General features: G+C 36.2%; 1 protein-coding gene across 2 annotated transcripts; it reads right to left on the minus strand.

The window, feature by feature from the left end:
* Positions 1-1,319: 1,319 nt before the first annotated feature.
* LOC117315417 (deoxyuridine 5'-triphosphate nucleotidohydrolase-like) lies at positions 1,320-16,749 on the minus strand. 2 transcript variants are annotated; one of them, XM_033869600.1, is made up of 6 exons: positions 16,467-16,721; positions 14,305-14,396; positions 11,946-11,990; positions 10,005-10,079; positions 9,288-9,358; positions 1,320-5,468 (listed from the first exon to the last, which is right to left on the minus strand). In XM_033869600.1, exons 1-6 carry the CDS (start codon positions 16,565-16,567, stop codon positions 5,412-5,414), a joined length of 441 nt encoding a protein of 146 aa, XP_033725491.1. In that variant the 5' UTR covers positions 16,568-16,721; the 3' UTR covers positions 1,320-5,411. The 2 variants fall into 2 exon arrangements, with proteins under 2 accessions (XP_033725491.1, XP_033725490.1); XM_033869599.1 differs by lacking the exon at positions 9,288-9,358 and having other exon boundaries at positions 16,467-16,749.
* Positions 16,750-17,318: the final 569 nt, after the last annotated feature.

A 17,318-nucleotide genomic window follows, 5' to 3' on the forward strand; every position in this document is an offset into this window, starting at 1 on the left:
TTTGAGACCAATTGGAAAACAACATGGCCGACAGGCAGCCATCTTGGATTTTGACAATTGAAGTTTGTTATCGCTATTTCTCAGAAACTAATGAAGGGATCTTTCTGAAATTTCATATGTAGGTTCCTCTCAGTGACTAGTTATGCACATTGAATTTTGAGACTAATCAGAAAACAACATGGCCGACAGGCAGCCATCTTGGATTTTGACAATTGAAGTTTGTTATCGCTATTTCTCAGAAACTTATGAAGGGATCTTTCTGAAATTTCTTATAAAGGTTCGTCTTGGTGCCTAGTTATGCATATTGCATTTTGAGACCAATCTGAAAACAACATGGCCGACAGGCAGCCATCTTGGATTTTGACAATTGAAGTTTGTTATAGCTATTTCTCAGAAACTTATGAAGGGATCTTTCTGAAATTTCATATGTAGGTTTCCCTCGGTACCTAGTTATGCATATTGTATTTTGAGACTAATCTGAAAACAACATGGCCGACAGGCAGCCATCTTGGATTTTGACAATTGAAGTTTGTTATAGCTATTTCTCAGAAACTTATGAAGGGATCTTTCTGAAATTTCAATTGTAGGTTGCCCTCTGTGTCTAGTTATGCATATTGGATTTTGAGACCAGTCAGAAAACAACCTGGCTGACAGGCAGCCATCTTGTATTTTGAAAATTGAAGTTTGTTATCGCTATTGTACAGAAGGTACTGAAGGGATTTTTCTGAAATTTCATATGTAGGTTCCCCTTGGTCCCTGGTATTGCATTTTGGGACCAATCGGAAAACAACATGGCCAACAGACAGCCATTATTGCTAAATCTTAAATTTTATATATAGGTTGCCCTTGTTTGAAAAGTACTAGAGGGCTGTTTCTGAATTTACACAGATTAGTAAGACTTAGAGGAAGGGAAAAGTAGAGAAAAGATCAATCTGACATGGAACCTATAAAGATCATTCAATGGTGGGCGCCAAGATCCCTCTGGGATCTCTTGTATAGTCTGTCATATTGCGAGACACATTATCAGGGCCGAAATTGAACATTTGAGGTATACAATATATGTATACCAAAGTTTCAGGTTTTATCATATTGTCAGTATGCCATGTCAGGGCACAGATTTAATAGTGTCAGTAGTATGCCTTGTCAGGGCCCAGATTTGATATTGTCAGAAGTATGCCTTGTCAGGGCCCAGATTTGATATTGTCAGAAGTATGCCTTGTCAGGGCCCAGATTTGATATTGTCAGAAGTATGCCTTGTCAGGGCCCAAATTTGACATCAGTTTTTAATTTGTTCCAGGTGAACGCTTTTAATTCATGCATTTTATAGGGGTCTGTATTTGGCCAGAATTTATATACCTTTGCATGAAATACTCTAAAAGGCTATGTTGTTTTATTTTTCCCCATGAAATTTTATACCAACAAAACAAAACAATGTTGTGATATACCTAAGGGATGTCTGCCTCTCCATGGTAACATCCCGATACTTGTTTTGGACAACCACTACTTTCTTTCTCAGCCGGATACAATTGGACTATTTCTGGGCCAGATCTGGTATAAAGACTACCCCTGGGCCTTGTCTGGTATAGTGGGACTATATTTCTGGACCTTGTCAGAAAAAGTCCAGTATATCGGACTTGGGCCAGAAATAGTCAAGTATACTGTTTACTGGACAATTTCTGAACCTGGTCTGGTATACTTGTCAATTTCTGAGCCTGGTATACTTGTCAGTTTCTGAGCCTGGTATACTGGTCAGTTTCTGAGCCTGGTATACTGGTCAGTTTCTGAGCCTGGTATACTTGTCAGTTTCTGAGTCTGGTATACTGGACAATTTCTGAGCCTGGTATACTGGACAATTTCTGAGCCTGGTATACTGGTCAGTCTCTGAGCCTGGTATACTGGTCAGTTTCTGAGTCTTGTATACTGGTCAGTTTCTGTGCCTGGTAAACTTGACAATTTCTGAGTCTGGTCAGGTATACTGGTCAGTTTCTGAGCCTGGTATACTGGACAATTTCTGAGCCTGGTATACTGGTCAGTCTCTGAGCCTGGTATACTGGTCAGTTTCTGAGTCTGGTATACTAGACAATTTCTGAGTCTGGTAAACTGGACGATTCCTTAGCCTGGTAAACTGGACAATTTCTGAGTCTGGTATACTGGTCAGTTTCTGAGTCTGGTATACTGGTCAGTTTCTGAGCCTGGTATACTGGTCAGTTTCTGAGCCTGGTATACTGGTCAGTTTCTGAGCCTGGTATACTGGTCAGTTTCTGAGTCTTGTATACTTGACAATTTCTGAGTCTGGTAAACTGGACAATTTCTGAGCCTGGTATACTGGACAATTTCTGAGCCTGGTATACTGGTCAGTCTCTGAGCCTGGTATACTGGTCAGTTTCTGAGTCTTGTATACTGGTCAGTTTCTGTGCCTGGTAAACTTGACAATTTCTGAGTCTGGTCAGGTATACTGGTCAGTTTCTGAGCCTGGTATACTGGACAATTTCTGAGTCTGGTATACTGGTCAGTTTCTGAGCCTGGTAAATTGGACAATTTCTGAGCCTGGTATACTGGTCAGTTTCTGAGCCTGGTATACTGGTCAGTTTCTGAGCCTGGTAAATTGGACAATTTCTGAGCCTGGTATACTGGTCAGTTACTGAGCCTGGTCTGGTAGCGTACAGTGGGACATTAACTGTTTGTATAACAATAATGTATCTTGCCTTTCTGTATTGTCATTAAACTATATAGTCACAGCTCCGAGTCTTTATTGTATGTTTTTCATTATTTTAAAGTTGACATCTGTAGTTTAAACACTGATCTATATAGTATGTTCACTCACCCTGATGGCGACCAGAACTTGTGTCATGGTACATAATGTTCATCATCTTGTGTTAATATTTCGTCCCTTCTGCTATTGCTGAATCGATGGTGATATGACATAAGTTTCGTTACTTGGTATTAACTACAAGTAAGTGTAGTAAATTATAGACCTATAACTAGTGCTGGTGGGAGAATTCCCTTTCTCAAATATTTCACAAGGTTATCCCGTGGTTGAAAGGTACGTGATAATTTTATCCCGTACTCCAGTTCTATGGCACCAGTGAAACTGCAGGAAAAAAATTTAAAAAAATATTTTTCAAATGGCTGCCATGATGATGGTGATGGCCATCATGCATTTTGGACTGACCCGAAAAATAACAACACTCGAGACCAGTCAAAGCAAATTTGATCTGAACCCCATTTTTGGAACTTAAGAAGTTTCAAAATGGCATTAAAACGTTCAATGAGTGTTGACATTGCAATGATTCAATGAATGTTGACGTTAAACGATCAATGTGTTTATATATTGATGATTTATGGTTTTGACATTACAATGATGTATGATTGATGACGTTACAAAGATTAATGATTGATGTCTCTTGACAATTACAATAATCAATGAGTGATGACATTGACCCTATGAGTGTTGACATAAAACAATGACTGAATGAGTGTTGACAAAACAATCAATGAGTGATGACATTGACCCTATGAGTGTTGACATTAGAATGATAAATGAGTGACATTACAATAATCAATGAGTGTTGACATTAGAATGATAAATGAGTGACATTACAATAATCAATGAGTGTTGACATTGCAATAATCAATGGGTGATGACATTACAATGATCAATGGGTGTTGACATTGCAATAATCAATGGGTGATGACATTACAATGATCAATGGGTGTTTACATTACAATGAGTGTTGACATAATGATGAATGAGTGTTGACATTACAATGATCAACGAGTGTTGACATTACAATGATCAATGAGTGATGATATTACAATGATCCAATGATTGATGACATAATGATCAATGAGTGATGACATAATGATGATCAATGAGTAATGACATAATGATTTACGAGTGATGACATAATGATCAATGAGTGTCGACATTACAATGATCAATGAGTGTTTTCATTACAATGATCAATGAGTTGACATTACAATGATCCAATGAGAGATGTCAAAATGATGAATAAGTGATGACATAATGATGAATGAGTGTTGTCATTACAATGATCAATGAGTGTTGACATTACAATGATCAATATTTCAATTTCTACTAAAGTTAGACTCATTGAAACTACCAAACTTAATCGGTTTCATTTGCTCATGAATTTGACCAGATTAACACTGATCAGTGCGTTTGAATACCTAGACAAAATCCTTCCGCGGAACGATTTCACATTTTCTACATTGTTATAAACATGGAATAATTATTAAAATTATCAAATTTATAATGTATTCTTGTATTTCATGAAAAACCAGATATGCTAAATACTTATATTTTGACAAAATAATACTGCTTTTAATCCTAAAATGGCGGACTATATATACTCGACCGACTAGACATGCACAATTCGGAACTCCTCGGGCATTTCCGCATTTGGGCTTGCATAAGATTCAAGACATTAATATCTAGACCGACTTTTGTATTCGAAAAAAAACCCAATTGAAATATAAGGATTGAATCTTGATTTGGTCGATTTCATGTGGTCATGAATTGAGTTGCTCTTGAGACAAATTCAACATGACCTGCTTCGTAGTTCAGCGATTTGTCCCAAGAGCAATTCAATTCATGACCACATGAAATCGACCAAATCAAGATTCAATCCTTAAATGAGTGATGGCATTACAAAGACACATAGTACATAACTTTCTAGATATACATTGTAACTTACCAAATCTAGTTAAACATTGTTTATATATACAATCTGATTGATATGGAAATATACATAGATTTCTCATGTATCATTAAATAGGTCAATAACAGGCGATTCAATTACTATTGTAGTTAGAAATCACTACTCTATATAACTTTGATTAATACCAACATTTCGTTAATGTCATTGTCTGAATTGTCCCTTACCATTTGATGTATACTAGCATATTGTTAATGTCATCTGAATTGTCCCTTACCATCTGATGTATACTAGCATATTGTTAATGTCATTATCTGAATTGTCCCTTACCATCTGATGTATACTAGCATATTGTTAATGTCATTATCTGAATTGTCCCTTACCATCTGATGTATACTAGCATATTGGTAAAGTCATTATCTGAATTGTCCCTTACCATCTGATGTATACTAGCATATTGTTAATGTCATTATCTGAATCGTCCCTTACCATCTGATGTATACTAGCATATTGTTAATGTCATTGTCTGAATTGTCCCTTGGAATTCGTGATGTTGAAAGTAAAACGAGTGATCTCCCTTTCCTATTTAAGACTAGTTCATAATCAAAATGACAGCTGCTGACATTTATTTGAAGTTAGAAATTTCCGGCAGATATTGAAAAAGAAAACAAAACTGAACATCTTCCATTAAACATCGTCCGCTAAACATCCTCCACGTTTTCTTTGCACTCTTCAGTTTTTCCCTGATGATCCAAATCCACCAGACCCACGATCTGTGTCGTCCAACTTCTAAAGAAAAAACAACAAATTTACTGACTTCATCCATAAATGGCACCTCCAAAACATAGAACAACTTTTCACTGAATCATCAATTTATAAGTATAAGCTAAAACTGGTTCACAATCAGCCTCTCTCCAATCATGATATTAAATAAGCCTTGGAGGAAGGGTTTATTTGAGTATTGACACGGCTTATTTGAGATCAACAGGCTTATTTGAGGATCAATACAACTTATTTGGGGATCAAAACAGTTTATTTGAGGATCAATACGGCTAATTTGAGGAACTATGTACATGAAGTATATAAAATGGAGACTGTACATCAGGGCTCAGAACAAGTACTAGATCCGACCTTAACCTTGAAAGTCAAAACTAAACACGTGATATACGCTTCAATTCAAGAGTACCATCACATAATTAGATTTGTAAAGAAGAATTGCATTTCAGAATTTTGTTTTGTCTGCTGTTATTCCAGAGCGCTAACAGCCGACAACCTGGAGCTGTTGGGCTGGAACATTCTGGCAACCCAGGGTTGTTGGGCTGGGACATTCTGGAAACCCAGCTTTATTAGGCCCAGATATTCGACGGCCAAGGGCTGTTGGGCTGGAACATTCTGGCAGCCCAGGATTGTTGGGCTACTTTAAGTGTTCCCATCAGTGAAACTTAAAATAACAACTTGAAGTCTAATTGTGAATAGTTGAATAATAAATGATGCAAAATATTGTCTCTGTGACCATGATATTTTTTATCTACTGTTACATATTTTAGTGTTGCAATAGCATAGCCCTTCATTCTTGAGCTGATATTACCACTTCCCATTCTATACCTTATATTGCCTCTTCTTCTTCATTCTAGATGTAATGTTACCTCCACTTCTTTATTCTAGATGTAATGTTACCTCCACTTCTTCATTCTAGAGCTAATATTACCTCCTCTTCTTCATTCTAGAGCTGATATTAACTCTTTTTCTTCATTCCAGGGCTTATATTACCTCTTTTTCCTTCATTTTAGATATGATATTACCTCTTTTTCTTCATGTTAGATATGATATTACCTCTTTTTCTTCATTTTAGATATGATATTACCTCTTTTTCTTCATTTTATATATGATATTACCTCTTTTTCTTCATTTTAGATATGATATTATCTCTTTTTCCTTCATTTTAGATATGATATTACCTCTTTTTCTTCATTTTAGATATATTACCTCTTTTTCTTCACTTTAGATATATTACCTCTTTTTCCTTCATTTTAGATGTGATATTACCTCTTTTTCTTCATTTTAGATATGATATTACCTCTTTTTTCCTTCATTTTAGATACGATATCACCTCTTTCTTCATTTTAGATATGATACTACCTCTTTTTTGTCATTTTAGATATGATATTACCTCTTTTTCTTCATTTTAGATATGATATTACCTCTTTTTTCTTCATTTTAGATATGATATTACCTCTTTTTCTTCATTTTAGATATGATATTATCTCTTTTTCTTTCATTTTAGATATGATATTACCTCTTTTTCTTCATTTTAGATATGATATTACCTCTTTTTCCTTCATTTTAGATATGATATTACCTCTTTTTCCTTCATTTTAGATATGATATTACCTCTTTTTCTTTCATTTTAGATATATTACCTCTTTTTCCTTCATTTTAGATATGATATTACCTATTTTTCTTCATTTTAGATATATTACCTCTTTTTCTTCACTTTAGATATATTACCTCTTTTTCCTTCATTTTAGATGTGATATTACCTCTTTTTCTTCATTTTAGATATGATATTACCTCTTTTTTCCTTCATTTTAGATACGATATCACCTCTTTCTTCATTTTAGATATGATACTACCTCTTTTTCGTCATTTTAGATATGATATTACCTCTTTTTCTTCATTTTAGATATGATATTACCTCTTTTTTCTTCATTTTAGATATGATATTACCTCTTTTTCTTCATTTTAGATATGATATTATCTCTTTTTCTTTCATTTTAGATATGATATTACCTCTTTTTCTTCATTTTAGATATGATATTACCTCTTTTTCCTTCATTTTAGATATGATATTACCTCTTTTTCCTTCATTTTAGATATGATATTACCTCTTTTTCTTTCATTTTAGATATATTACCTCTTTTTCCTTCATTTTAGATATGATATTACCTATTTTTCTTTCATTTTAGATATGATATTACCTCTTTTTCTTCATTTTAGATATGATATTACCTCTTTTTCTTCATTTTAGATATGATATTACCTCTTTTTCCCTTCATTTTAGATATGATATTACCTCTTTTTCCTTCATTTTAGATACAATATCACCTCTTTTTCTTCATTTTAGATATGATATTACCTATTTTTTCTTCATTTTAGATATGATATTACCTCTTTTTCTTCATTTTAGATATGATATTATCTCTTTTTCTTTCATTTTAGATATGATATTACCTCTTTTTCTTCAATTTAGATATGATATTACCTCTTTTTCCTTCATTTTAGATATGATATTACCTCTTTTTCTTTCATTTTAGATATATTACCTCTTTTTCCTTCATTTTAGATATGATATTACCTCTTTTTCTTTCATTTTAGATATGATATTACCTCTTTTTCTTCATTTTAGATATGATATTACCTTTTTTTCTTTCATTTTAGATATGAAATTACCTTTTTTCCCTTCATTTTAGATATGATATTACCTCTTTTTCCTTCATTTTAGATATGATATTACCTCTTTCTTCATTTTAGATATGATATAACCTCTTTTTCTTCATTTTAGATATGATATTACCTATTTTTCTTCATTTTAGATATGATATTACCTCTTTTTCTTTCATTTTAGATATGATTTTACCTCTTTTTCTTCATTTTAGATATGATATTACCTCTTTTTCTTCATTTTAGATATGATATTACCTCTTTTCCCTTCATTTTAGATATGATATTACCTTTTTCTTCATTTTAGATATGATATTACCTCTTTTTCTTCATTTTAGATATGATATTACCTCTTTTTCTTTCATTTTAGATATGATTTTACCTCTTTTTCTTCATTTTAGATATGATATTACCTCTTTTTCCTTCATTTTAGATATGATATTATCTCTTTTTCTTCATTTTAGATATGATATTACCTCTTTTTCTTTCATTTTAGATATGATATTACCTCTTTTTCTTTCATTTTAGATATATTACCTCTTTTTCCTTCATTTTAGATATGATATTACCTATTTTTCTTTCATTTTAGATATGATATTACCTCTTTTTCTTCATTTTAGATATGATATTACCTCTTTTTCTTCATTTTAGATATGATATTACCTCTTTTTCCCTTCATTTTAGATATGATATTACCTCATTTTCCTTCATTTTAGATACGATATCACCTCTTTCTTCATTTTAGATATAATATTACCTCTTTTTCTTCATTTTATATATGATATTACCTCTTTTTCTTCATTTTAGATATGATATTACCTCTTTTTTCTTACATTTTAGATATGATTTTACCTCTTTTTCATCATTTTAGATATGATATTACCTCTTTTTCTTCATTTTAGATATGATATTACCTCTTTTTCCCTTCATTTTAGATATGATATTACCTCTTTTTCCTTCATTTTAGATACGATATCACCTCTTTCTTCATTTTAGATACGATATCACCTCTTTCTTCATTTTAGATATGATATTACCTCTTTTGTCTTCATTTTAGATATGATATAACCTCTTTTTTCTTCATTTTAGATATGATATTACCTCTTTCTCCTTCATTTAAAGCTTATGTTACTTGTTTTGTTCTTCATCCTAGCGCTTATATATTACCTCTTTTTCTTCTAGTTTAGGAATGTATATCCTCTCACAGATCAGCTGGGCAATCTTGTCTTTTTTGCTTACTGTAAACAAACAACCAATACAAATCAGACTGGGGAAATCCCCATAGAACCAATGTCCATTCAGTGTAGTTTAGGAAAAACTTCGTCTTTAGGTCTCAGGATACCACATGATTAACAAATTACTAAACACTTCCCAAAACTTCGTAACTTTTGTCAAAAACCTTGGATAACTTAACGCCGAGTCCACTCTGTATTAACGTATGAAAACAATCTGAAATCGTAACCGTTCTCTCTTTTTTGAACAGAAAATGATGTACTTAATTACAAACAAGATAAATATTTAACTCATAAGAGAACGACTCTGACTTTTTGAATGTGAAGTTTTGAATGTGAAAGACTAATACGACGAAGTACTCGTGGTCACGTGACTAATTGTATGTACAGTCGTAGACTGCTCGGGCAGACAATTGTTTTTCCTTTACTCAATTCGAGAATATGTCTATCTGTGGGAAGTGAGCAAAATCTGTGAAAATTGTGCTGTTACTGTTTGTTTTACAGCATTACAAACAACGTCCAAATGTGGAAAGTTAACGATGCCGCTGTCACTTTCTCCACCTGAAAAGTAACATCAAAGTCTAACTTTGAGCATTCATCACTGGAGTAATTAAAAGTCCAGACAAAACCGGCTGTTTTATTGACAACTCACCTTTATATTCTGTCTCTGCATGGTTGAACATGACCACGCCCACATTTCCACGGTAATCCTGATCTATAACGCCCGCTGTACACACAGAAAAACTAAATACAGTAAAACTCGGATAAGTCGAAGTCGACGGGACCGAGTAAAATATTCGACTTATCCGATGGTTCGACTTATCCGTGTCCGTTTGTATACGGAGACAAAACACCCGACTATCATCGTTTGTATGCATGCAGAACTGGTGCTTGATAACATAGTCGAAAATAAGCAATAAATAATAACAAAGATATTTATTAATTGTACATGATAACACTTATTCCTTTATCTAATAAACAATATTGTGAGAGTTACGGATCAAAACAAAGTTCATGCGTAAAATCATCTTTGACATAGATACGCGATTTACACACGGGAGTCGTACAATGACCGCATAATATTTTACGAAAACGATAATACATTGTAAGAATATAAATGTATACAGTGTACTCATATTTATTTATCTTAAAATCCATTTATATTGTTCTACAATTAACAATTTAAATTTAAACAATAAGCAGTTCATGGAAATTTGATCGACCGTACGCATGCTGATTTTGTATCAAAGGTGAAGGCCGCGGTCAATGTTTATCGGCTGCATGATCATGTATTGCCACGATCTTTTGAACGAAGTAAAAACATCCCGCATATCATTGTCGTATTCAGAATTTAGGCATATATAAATAATCAATGACATTCAAGTATTTTTTCTGCGCATTTTTCGATGGAAGATATTTAATTTATCGTTTACTTTTTCCTTATTTTTTCGGCGGCCATGTGTATGAAAACAGTAAACAAAACTTAGGCCTATTGGTTTATACATTAAAACGTGCACATTTTATTCTTAGTTATGTATACCTGAACGTTTTACTTCACCCGTGCACCTGTATAAACAATGGGATGATGTGCGACCGACAGCCGAAACCTAACAATAGGCTCTGGTAACACCATTACGGCTGATCGGTCACACTCGGTCAATCAGGCGAAGCCAGCAAATTTTACCTGAGACAGCATGACGCTTCGATGTTCGACACAAAAAATGGAAATTTTGGTATAGTTTAGAAGGGAGGGACCACAAAATATATTCGACACAACCGTAGTATTCGATTCAACAGTGTTCGAATCATCCGTGCTTAATTTACAAAGATAAAGAAGGGGGAAAATCGGGACCGAACGAAACGTTCGACTCATCCGATGTATTCGATTCAACCGTGTTCGACACAAGTGAGTTTTACTGTAACTTCAAAATGCTGATTACAATTTCTAAACATTTGCCTATTGTTGTTCAGAATAATCCCAAGTCAAATCATTTATCTCAGTGATAGTTCAATTGTTTCACCTTTTATATTAAGTAAAGATAATTTGAAATTAGCCGAAGGAGATGGTCTCGGTTAATTTAAGTTTTCAATCAGGCCTTGTCATATTTTTGAATGCAAACTTATTAAATCGGAAATGTTACTGTAGAATAGAGTGACATAATTGAATTGAAAAATGAATATACTATAGCATCGTACAGTATAAACTTTTTCAACGGTTCGTCATTATGATTTTAACAAAACTTGTCACGATAAAAGATATTTGTTTTGATTCTTGTTCACAAAATTTTCATTATTTTCTGATGCCATTAACTAAATGAAACCAAGTTATTTACAACATGAGCTTTTTGTAACGCAATTTGTGGTTTCCTTTGTAAGCGTATTGAGGAACATGGCCATGGAGTAATTCAGGTTTGTTTACACTTTGAGGAAACTCCAGCTATTTATTTTTCTAGATGTAAAATTTAATTAAAATCCACCCAAGAATGAAGTCGGGGTAATTGAGAGAAAAAGTTTAAAATACATATGATTTGTAACAAATGTTTCAACATTGTGAACACAATTACGTCACACTAGTGTTGTTTGCAATACAAACCTCCAATATCTATGAAATGTTCGGTTGCTAAGCCTGACTTCGGCGCTGAAAAAAAAAAAATCTGTTACTAATATCAAAATACACTCAAAATAGTATTATTATATTTAAGCATTGATATCATTCTTTTAGTTTCATCGGGCTGTACGCGAATTCATACAGTTTGCAAACAAATTTGTTCCATACCCCAATAAAACTTAAAAAAAAAATGACATCAACGGTTGTAATTAATTTTTGAAAATGATTTTCTAATTCAAAACATGTTTTATGTAGAATTTTACTGGTTTTAAATGGGATTCTTTTTCTCAAATAAATACGCAACGTCAATTGTCGCATTGTGACGTCACATTTTTCGCGCCATTCTCGGCATTGCATTCGTAGAAGAATGAAACGAATTTTTCGACTAATCACATTTGAGTATTTACCATAAAAACAAAGAAAAATTAATTATTTCTTCATGACAAAAAAAAAAAAAAGATGTTCTAGTGACAAACAAGTATATTTTCAGGATGTTTTCATAAACAAGAGTTTTATATCCAGACTGGCCAGATAAAACACGACCAGACAGGGTCATATTAGAACAGGTATCTCGGGGGATACTGACAGTCAGGGTCATATTAGGACGGGTATCTCGGGAGATACTGACAGCCAGGGTCATATTAGGACAGGTATCTCGGGGATACTGACAGCCAGGGTCATATTAGGACAGGTATCTCGGGGGATACTGACAGTCAGGGTCATATTAGGACGGGTATCTCGGGAGATACTGGCAGCCAGCTTGGTCATATTAGGACGGGTATCTCGGGAGATACTGACAGCCAGGATCATATTAAGACAGGTATCTCGGGAGATACTGACAGCCAGGGTCATATTAGGACAGGTATCTCGGGGGATACTGACAGTCAGGGTCATATTAGGACAGGTATCTCTGGGGATACTGACAGCAAGCTGGATCATATTAAGACAGGTGTCTCGGGGATACCGACAGCCAAGGTCATATTAGGACAGGTATCTCGGGGGATACTGACAGGCAGGGTCATATTAGGACAAGTATCTCGGGGGATACTGACAGCCAGGATCATATTAGGAAAGGTATCTCGGGGGATATTGACAGCCAGGGTCATATTAGGACAGGTATCTCGGGAGATACTGACAGCCAGGGTCATATTAGGACAGGTATCTCGGGGCATACTGACAGCCAGGATCATATTAGAACGGGTATCTCGGGGGATACTGACAGTCAGGGTCATATTAGGACAGGTATCTAGGGGGATACTGACAGCCAGGATCATATTAGGACAGGTATCTTGGGGGATACTGACAGCCAGGGTAATATTAGGACAGGTATCTAGGGGGATACTGACAGTCAGGGTCATATTAGGACAGGTATCTAGGGGGATACTGACAGCCAGGGTAATATTAGGACAGGCATCTCGGGGGATACTGACAGCCAGAATCATATTAGGACAGGTATCTTGGGGATACTGACAGCCAGGGTAATATTAGGACAGGTATCTAGGAGGATACTGACAGCCAGGATCATATTAGGACAGGTATCTTGGGGGATGCTGACAGCCAGGATCATATTAGGACAGGTATCTAGGGGGATACTGACAGCCAGAGTCATATTAGGACAGGTATCTCGGGGGATACTGACAGCCAGAATCATATTTGGACAGGTATCTTGGGGGATGCTGACAGCCAGGGTCATATAAGGACAGGTATCTAGGGGGATACTTAGTGACAGCCAAGGTCATATAGGACATGTATACCATACAACATATCTAAAGGTTACAATGCAACATATGTTGAGGATGTTTTTATATACAAGATTTAGATACCAGGCTTGGCTGAAAATAAAATACCACCATCTAGGATCATATATATAAAGGACAGATACTTTTGTTCTAGTCATATAGGGAGAGAGACGATGATGGTACCAATCAGTCATATGAGGACAGGTATCTTAAAGGGACATAAAGTTCAACAATAGACATGGTATATGAGAGGGGCGTTTCAGGGGACACCGATAGCTAGGTTCGTATTAGGGTGGAAGACTACGGCCACACTGATAGTGACAGCTATATGAGATGTGTCTTAGGGAACACCGATAGCTGGGGTCGTATGAGGGTGGAAGTCTATGGCCACACTGATAGTGACAGCTATATGAGATGTGTCTTAGGGGATACCGACAGAGTTATTTGAGAAAGATTTGATTAAGATTTGCATCTAAACATGTATTTACTCGGAACCAACGGTAAGGAATGTTTATAAAAAACATCACTTTTCTGGGGAAATGTACTTAACATGGAGTAACCAGAGGAAACTACATTTATCAGGTTTTATTGGTGATGGCACCGACCTATACGTCCATAACATCCGTCCGGCAAAGCTATCTGGATATCTGTTTTTACCAGCTGTTTGCCCCTGCCTGGAATAGTATAGTCATAGGCGCTGAAAAGTAAGCAGTTGATAAAATACACAAAACAGGACAATTTAGAAATGTAACAAATCTTATAAAATTTAAAAAAAAAGTATATACAGGCAAGAAGCTCCCTCGTAAACGACAACGGTTAAGGGAAGTCAGTTCGTCACGTACATTCACAACACTCCTCCCAGTTTTAATATTAGAATGTGCTCTTGGAATAATATAACAGCTGAACCTAAACCTGAACGGTCATCTCAACCCCTGACCTCGCGGGAGGACAACTTGAAGAATAAATATCCATCTTCCGCAGAAAATACAGTCGTTTGACGCAGAATCTTTGGGCAGGAACGGTTGACCAAAGATATCAATGATTGAGCCAGCTGATCATCTCCCCGTAGCCCGGATGATGTCCCCGAACAGCCGACACACAGGAACAGGAACTATGTATCCGCAGAGCACGGGGAACAGCCAGGGCAACCATCTAACTAATAACAAGTCCTCTGCAGGAATGCAAACCATCCCACACCATTCCCCAGCAGGAGTGTTTTCCCCCTATTCATCATAGGACCGTGATACGTGCAGCAAAGGCAAACCAGCTTGGGTGCAATAACCACATCAAGGACACCTTGAAAGACAAGCACGGAGCACTGCAAATACTGAATTCCGCCTCCTTTCAAGACAAAAGCGTGCTATGATCTCCCCCTTCATCTTCAAACCATATGGTAACCATTTCCCTCAGCACCTATTCAGGCTCCGAGTGCCTGGTCTCTATCTCGAGCCTATCTCTCCTCAAAAACAACCTCGTCTTTAAATTAAATCCAGCAAGGACTTGACAGGACACAAAAACCTAACCAATACCAATTGTCATTTCCGCCAGCGTAATTTCCACGCCAGCCCTAGCAACTGCGTCTGGAGAGGGCACGGAGGGCCTGTTAATACCCGATACCCCTGCAGCGGGTTAAACGCTAAATAGCTGGATGCAATAGGGTATTCGAATTCCTCACATGTATGCTCTAACGAGCCAATTACTCAAGAACTCTCAGTCGAAATCGAGAAGCGTTAGATTCATCAACATTTCACTCTTCACCTGCACTTCTCCATCCACATAAATTTGACAGTGGATAAGACCTACAGGCCGGCGCCCATCATTCAGTCGATCAGCATCCACCAACCCACAAACAATGGCACCAATGTCTGAAACTCCGGCCCTTGAGCTGTCTGATGCAGCACGTCATCAAATATTACAGGACCTCTCTCATAACAGGAACAGCTAAACCTCGGCCATCAAAGACAGAATCGTTCTCTCCCTCCCCACTTCCTAACTGATTTGGGATATGAACCTCGACCTCCTCCTCTGTATGCCGAATTACACTACCAAAGGGTCAAGGGAAAGAGGCATCTGCGGAGAGTTCCGATAAGGAACACCATTATCTGATGTAGGGGAGGTACCAAGAGAGGAGCTCCTGTACATAACCAACATCTTAATGATATGAATTTCAGCAATGCTATCTGCCTGCGTTCGCTGATTCCAATCAACGTTGCCAATCATACTGACACCCGATATGGAAACGAAATACAACATATTTTGTTTTTAAATCGAAAGGATTCGTGAACACTACTTAAGTACTGAATAATAGCACTGACCGTGCACCACCCTGCGACGTGGCTATATATAGCTATCACAAAGGACACTGTATATATATGCACACAGTGTATCGCTGTAAAGGCACTGCTTAAATAATACCCGTTTACTATTGATACCAATACTGCGAAAGATTACCGAATAAGATATACAACAAGGAATGATATGCCGACACGTAAATTGCAGTCACGCACGACCGAACATTACATTCAAGACGAGCTCACACAAACAGCTTCGCTTAGAGAAGTTAGTTCGTCACGTACATATTCGAGTTATATGTGTATTATACCATAAGTGCATATATGAAATTCTACTGTTGTATAGATATAGCTGAAGCATAGTGACTTATATTTTTCATTACTACTGTGGACAACGTCTATAAGAATGTACATTTTAACCTGTTACTTCGATTGCATACACAGAAAACACAATAGGTGATTGTCACAAGGCTTACCTACGCAGATCGTATCCCGCGGCCAGTTTGGAACATCGAATTGGAGTGAAGGCATTTTTAGTAATTTTAACGAACCTCAAAATGACATTGTCAAGTGACATCGTCTTACACTTTTTCACAACGGGTCCTTGTTCCTTACTCAAGCATACCCTCCGAAGTGTTGCACGTTGATGTGTGGATTGCTCTATTCCGCCCAATGTTTTCTACACAGTCGTTAAAGGTGTAAACTTCTGAGGTGTGCCGAAAGCTGATAATGGGTACTTCCGTTCTGTAAAATACTGTGTATTGTGATGTGTGGGTTTCCTTGCAGTGGAAAAAGCACACGAGCACAAACAACATTTGGAAGCAAACTGCAAGTACACAACAACTTTTCCTTGGGTCACCAGTTTTGAAGAATTAGTAAGCTGCGCACCTGTTCCGTTCAGTCCATTAGGGGCTTGATTTTACTCAAATACATTCAAATATACTCATATACACTCAAGGGCCCAGATTTGATATTGTCAGTAGTATGCCTTGTCAGGGCCCAGATTTAATATTGTCAGTAGTATGCCTTGTCAGGGCCCAGATTTAATATTGTCAGTAGTATGCCTTGTCAGAACCCAGATTTAAAATTGTCAGTAGTATGCCTTGTCAGGGCCCAGATTTAGCATCAATTCGTGACAGTTCCAAGCAAATTCCTTTTAAATTATACAACTTATAGGGACCTATATTCGGCCTGAATTTTTAGACATTATGTTGTTTCGGGATTTCCCCCCCCCCATGAAATTGGATACCAACAAAACAATGTTGTGATATACTTAACGGATGACTGCCTCTCCATGGTAACATTCCCGATACTTGTTTTAAACAATC

This window comes from Pecten maximus, chromosome 17 (genome assembly GCF_902652985.1).
Source record: "Pecten maximus chromosome 17, xPecMax1.1, whole genome shotgun sequence".
NCBI lineage: Eukaryota > Metazoa > Mollusca > Bivalvia > Pectinida > Pectinidae > Pecten > Pecten maximus.

Excerpts from the sequence above, each read along its gene's own strand:
- LOC117315417 (XM_033869599.1), bottom strand. The coding sequence starts at position 16,567 with ATGTCACTTGACAATGTCATTTTGAGGTTCGTTAAAATTACTAAAAAT. Across the intron at positions 11,991-14,304 it reads CGGATGTTATGGACGTATAG|CGCCGAAGTCAGGCTTAGCA; the intron begins GTCGGTGCCATC and ends TTTTTTTTTCAG. Across the intron at positions 5,469-10,004 it reads TGCAGAGACAGAATATAAAG|AAGTTGGACGACACAGATCG; the intron begins GTGAGTTGTCAA and ends TTTTTTCTTTAG.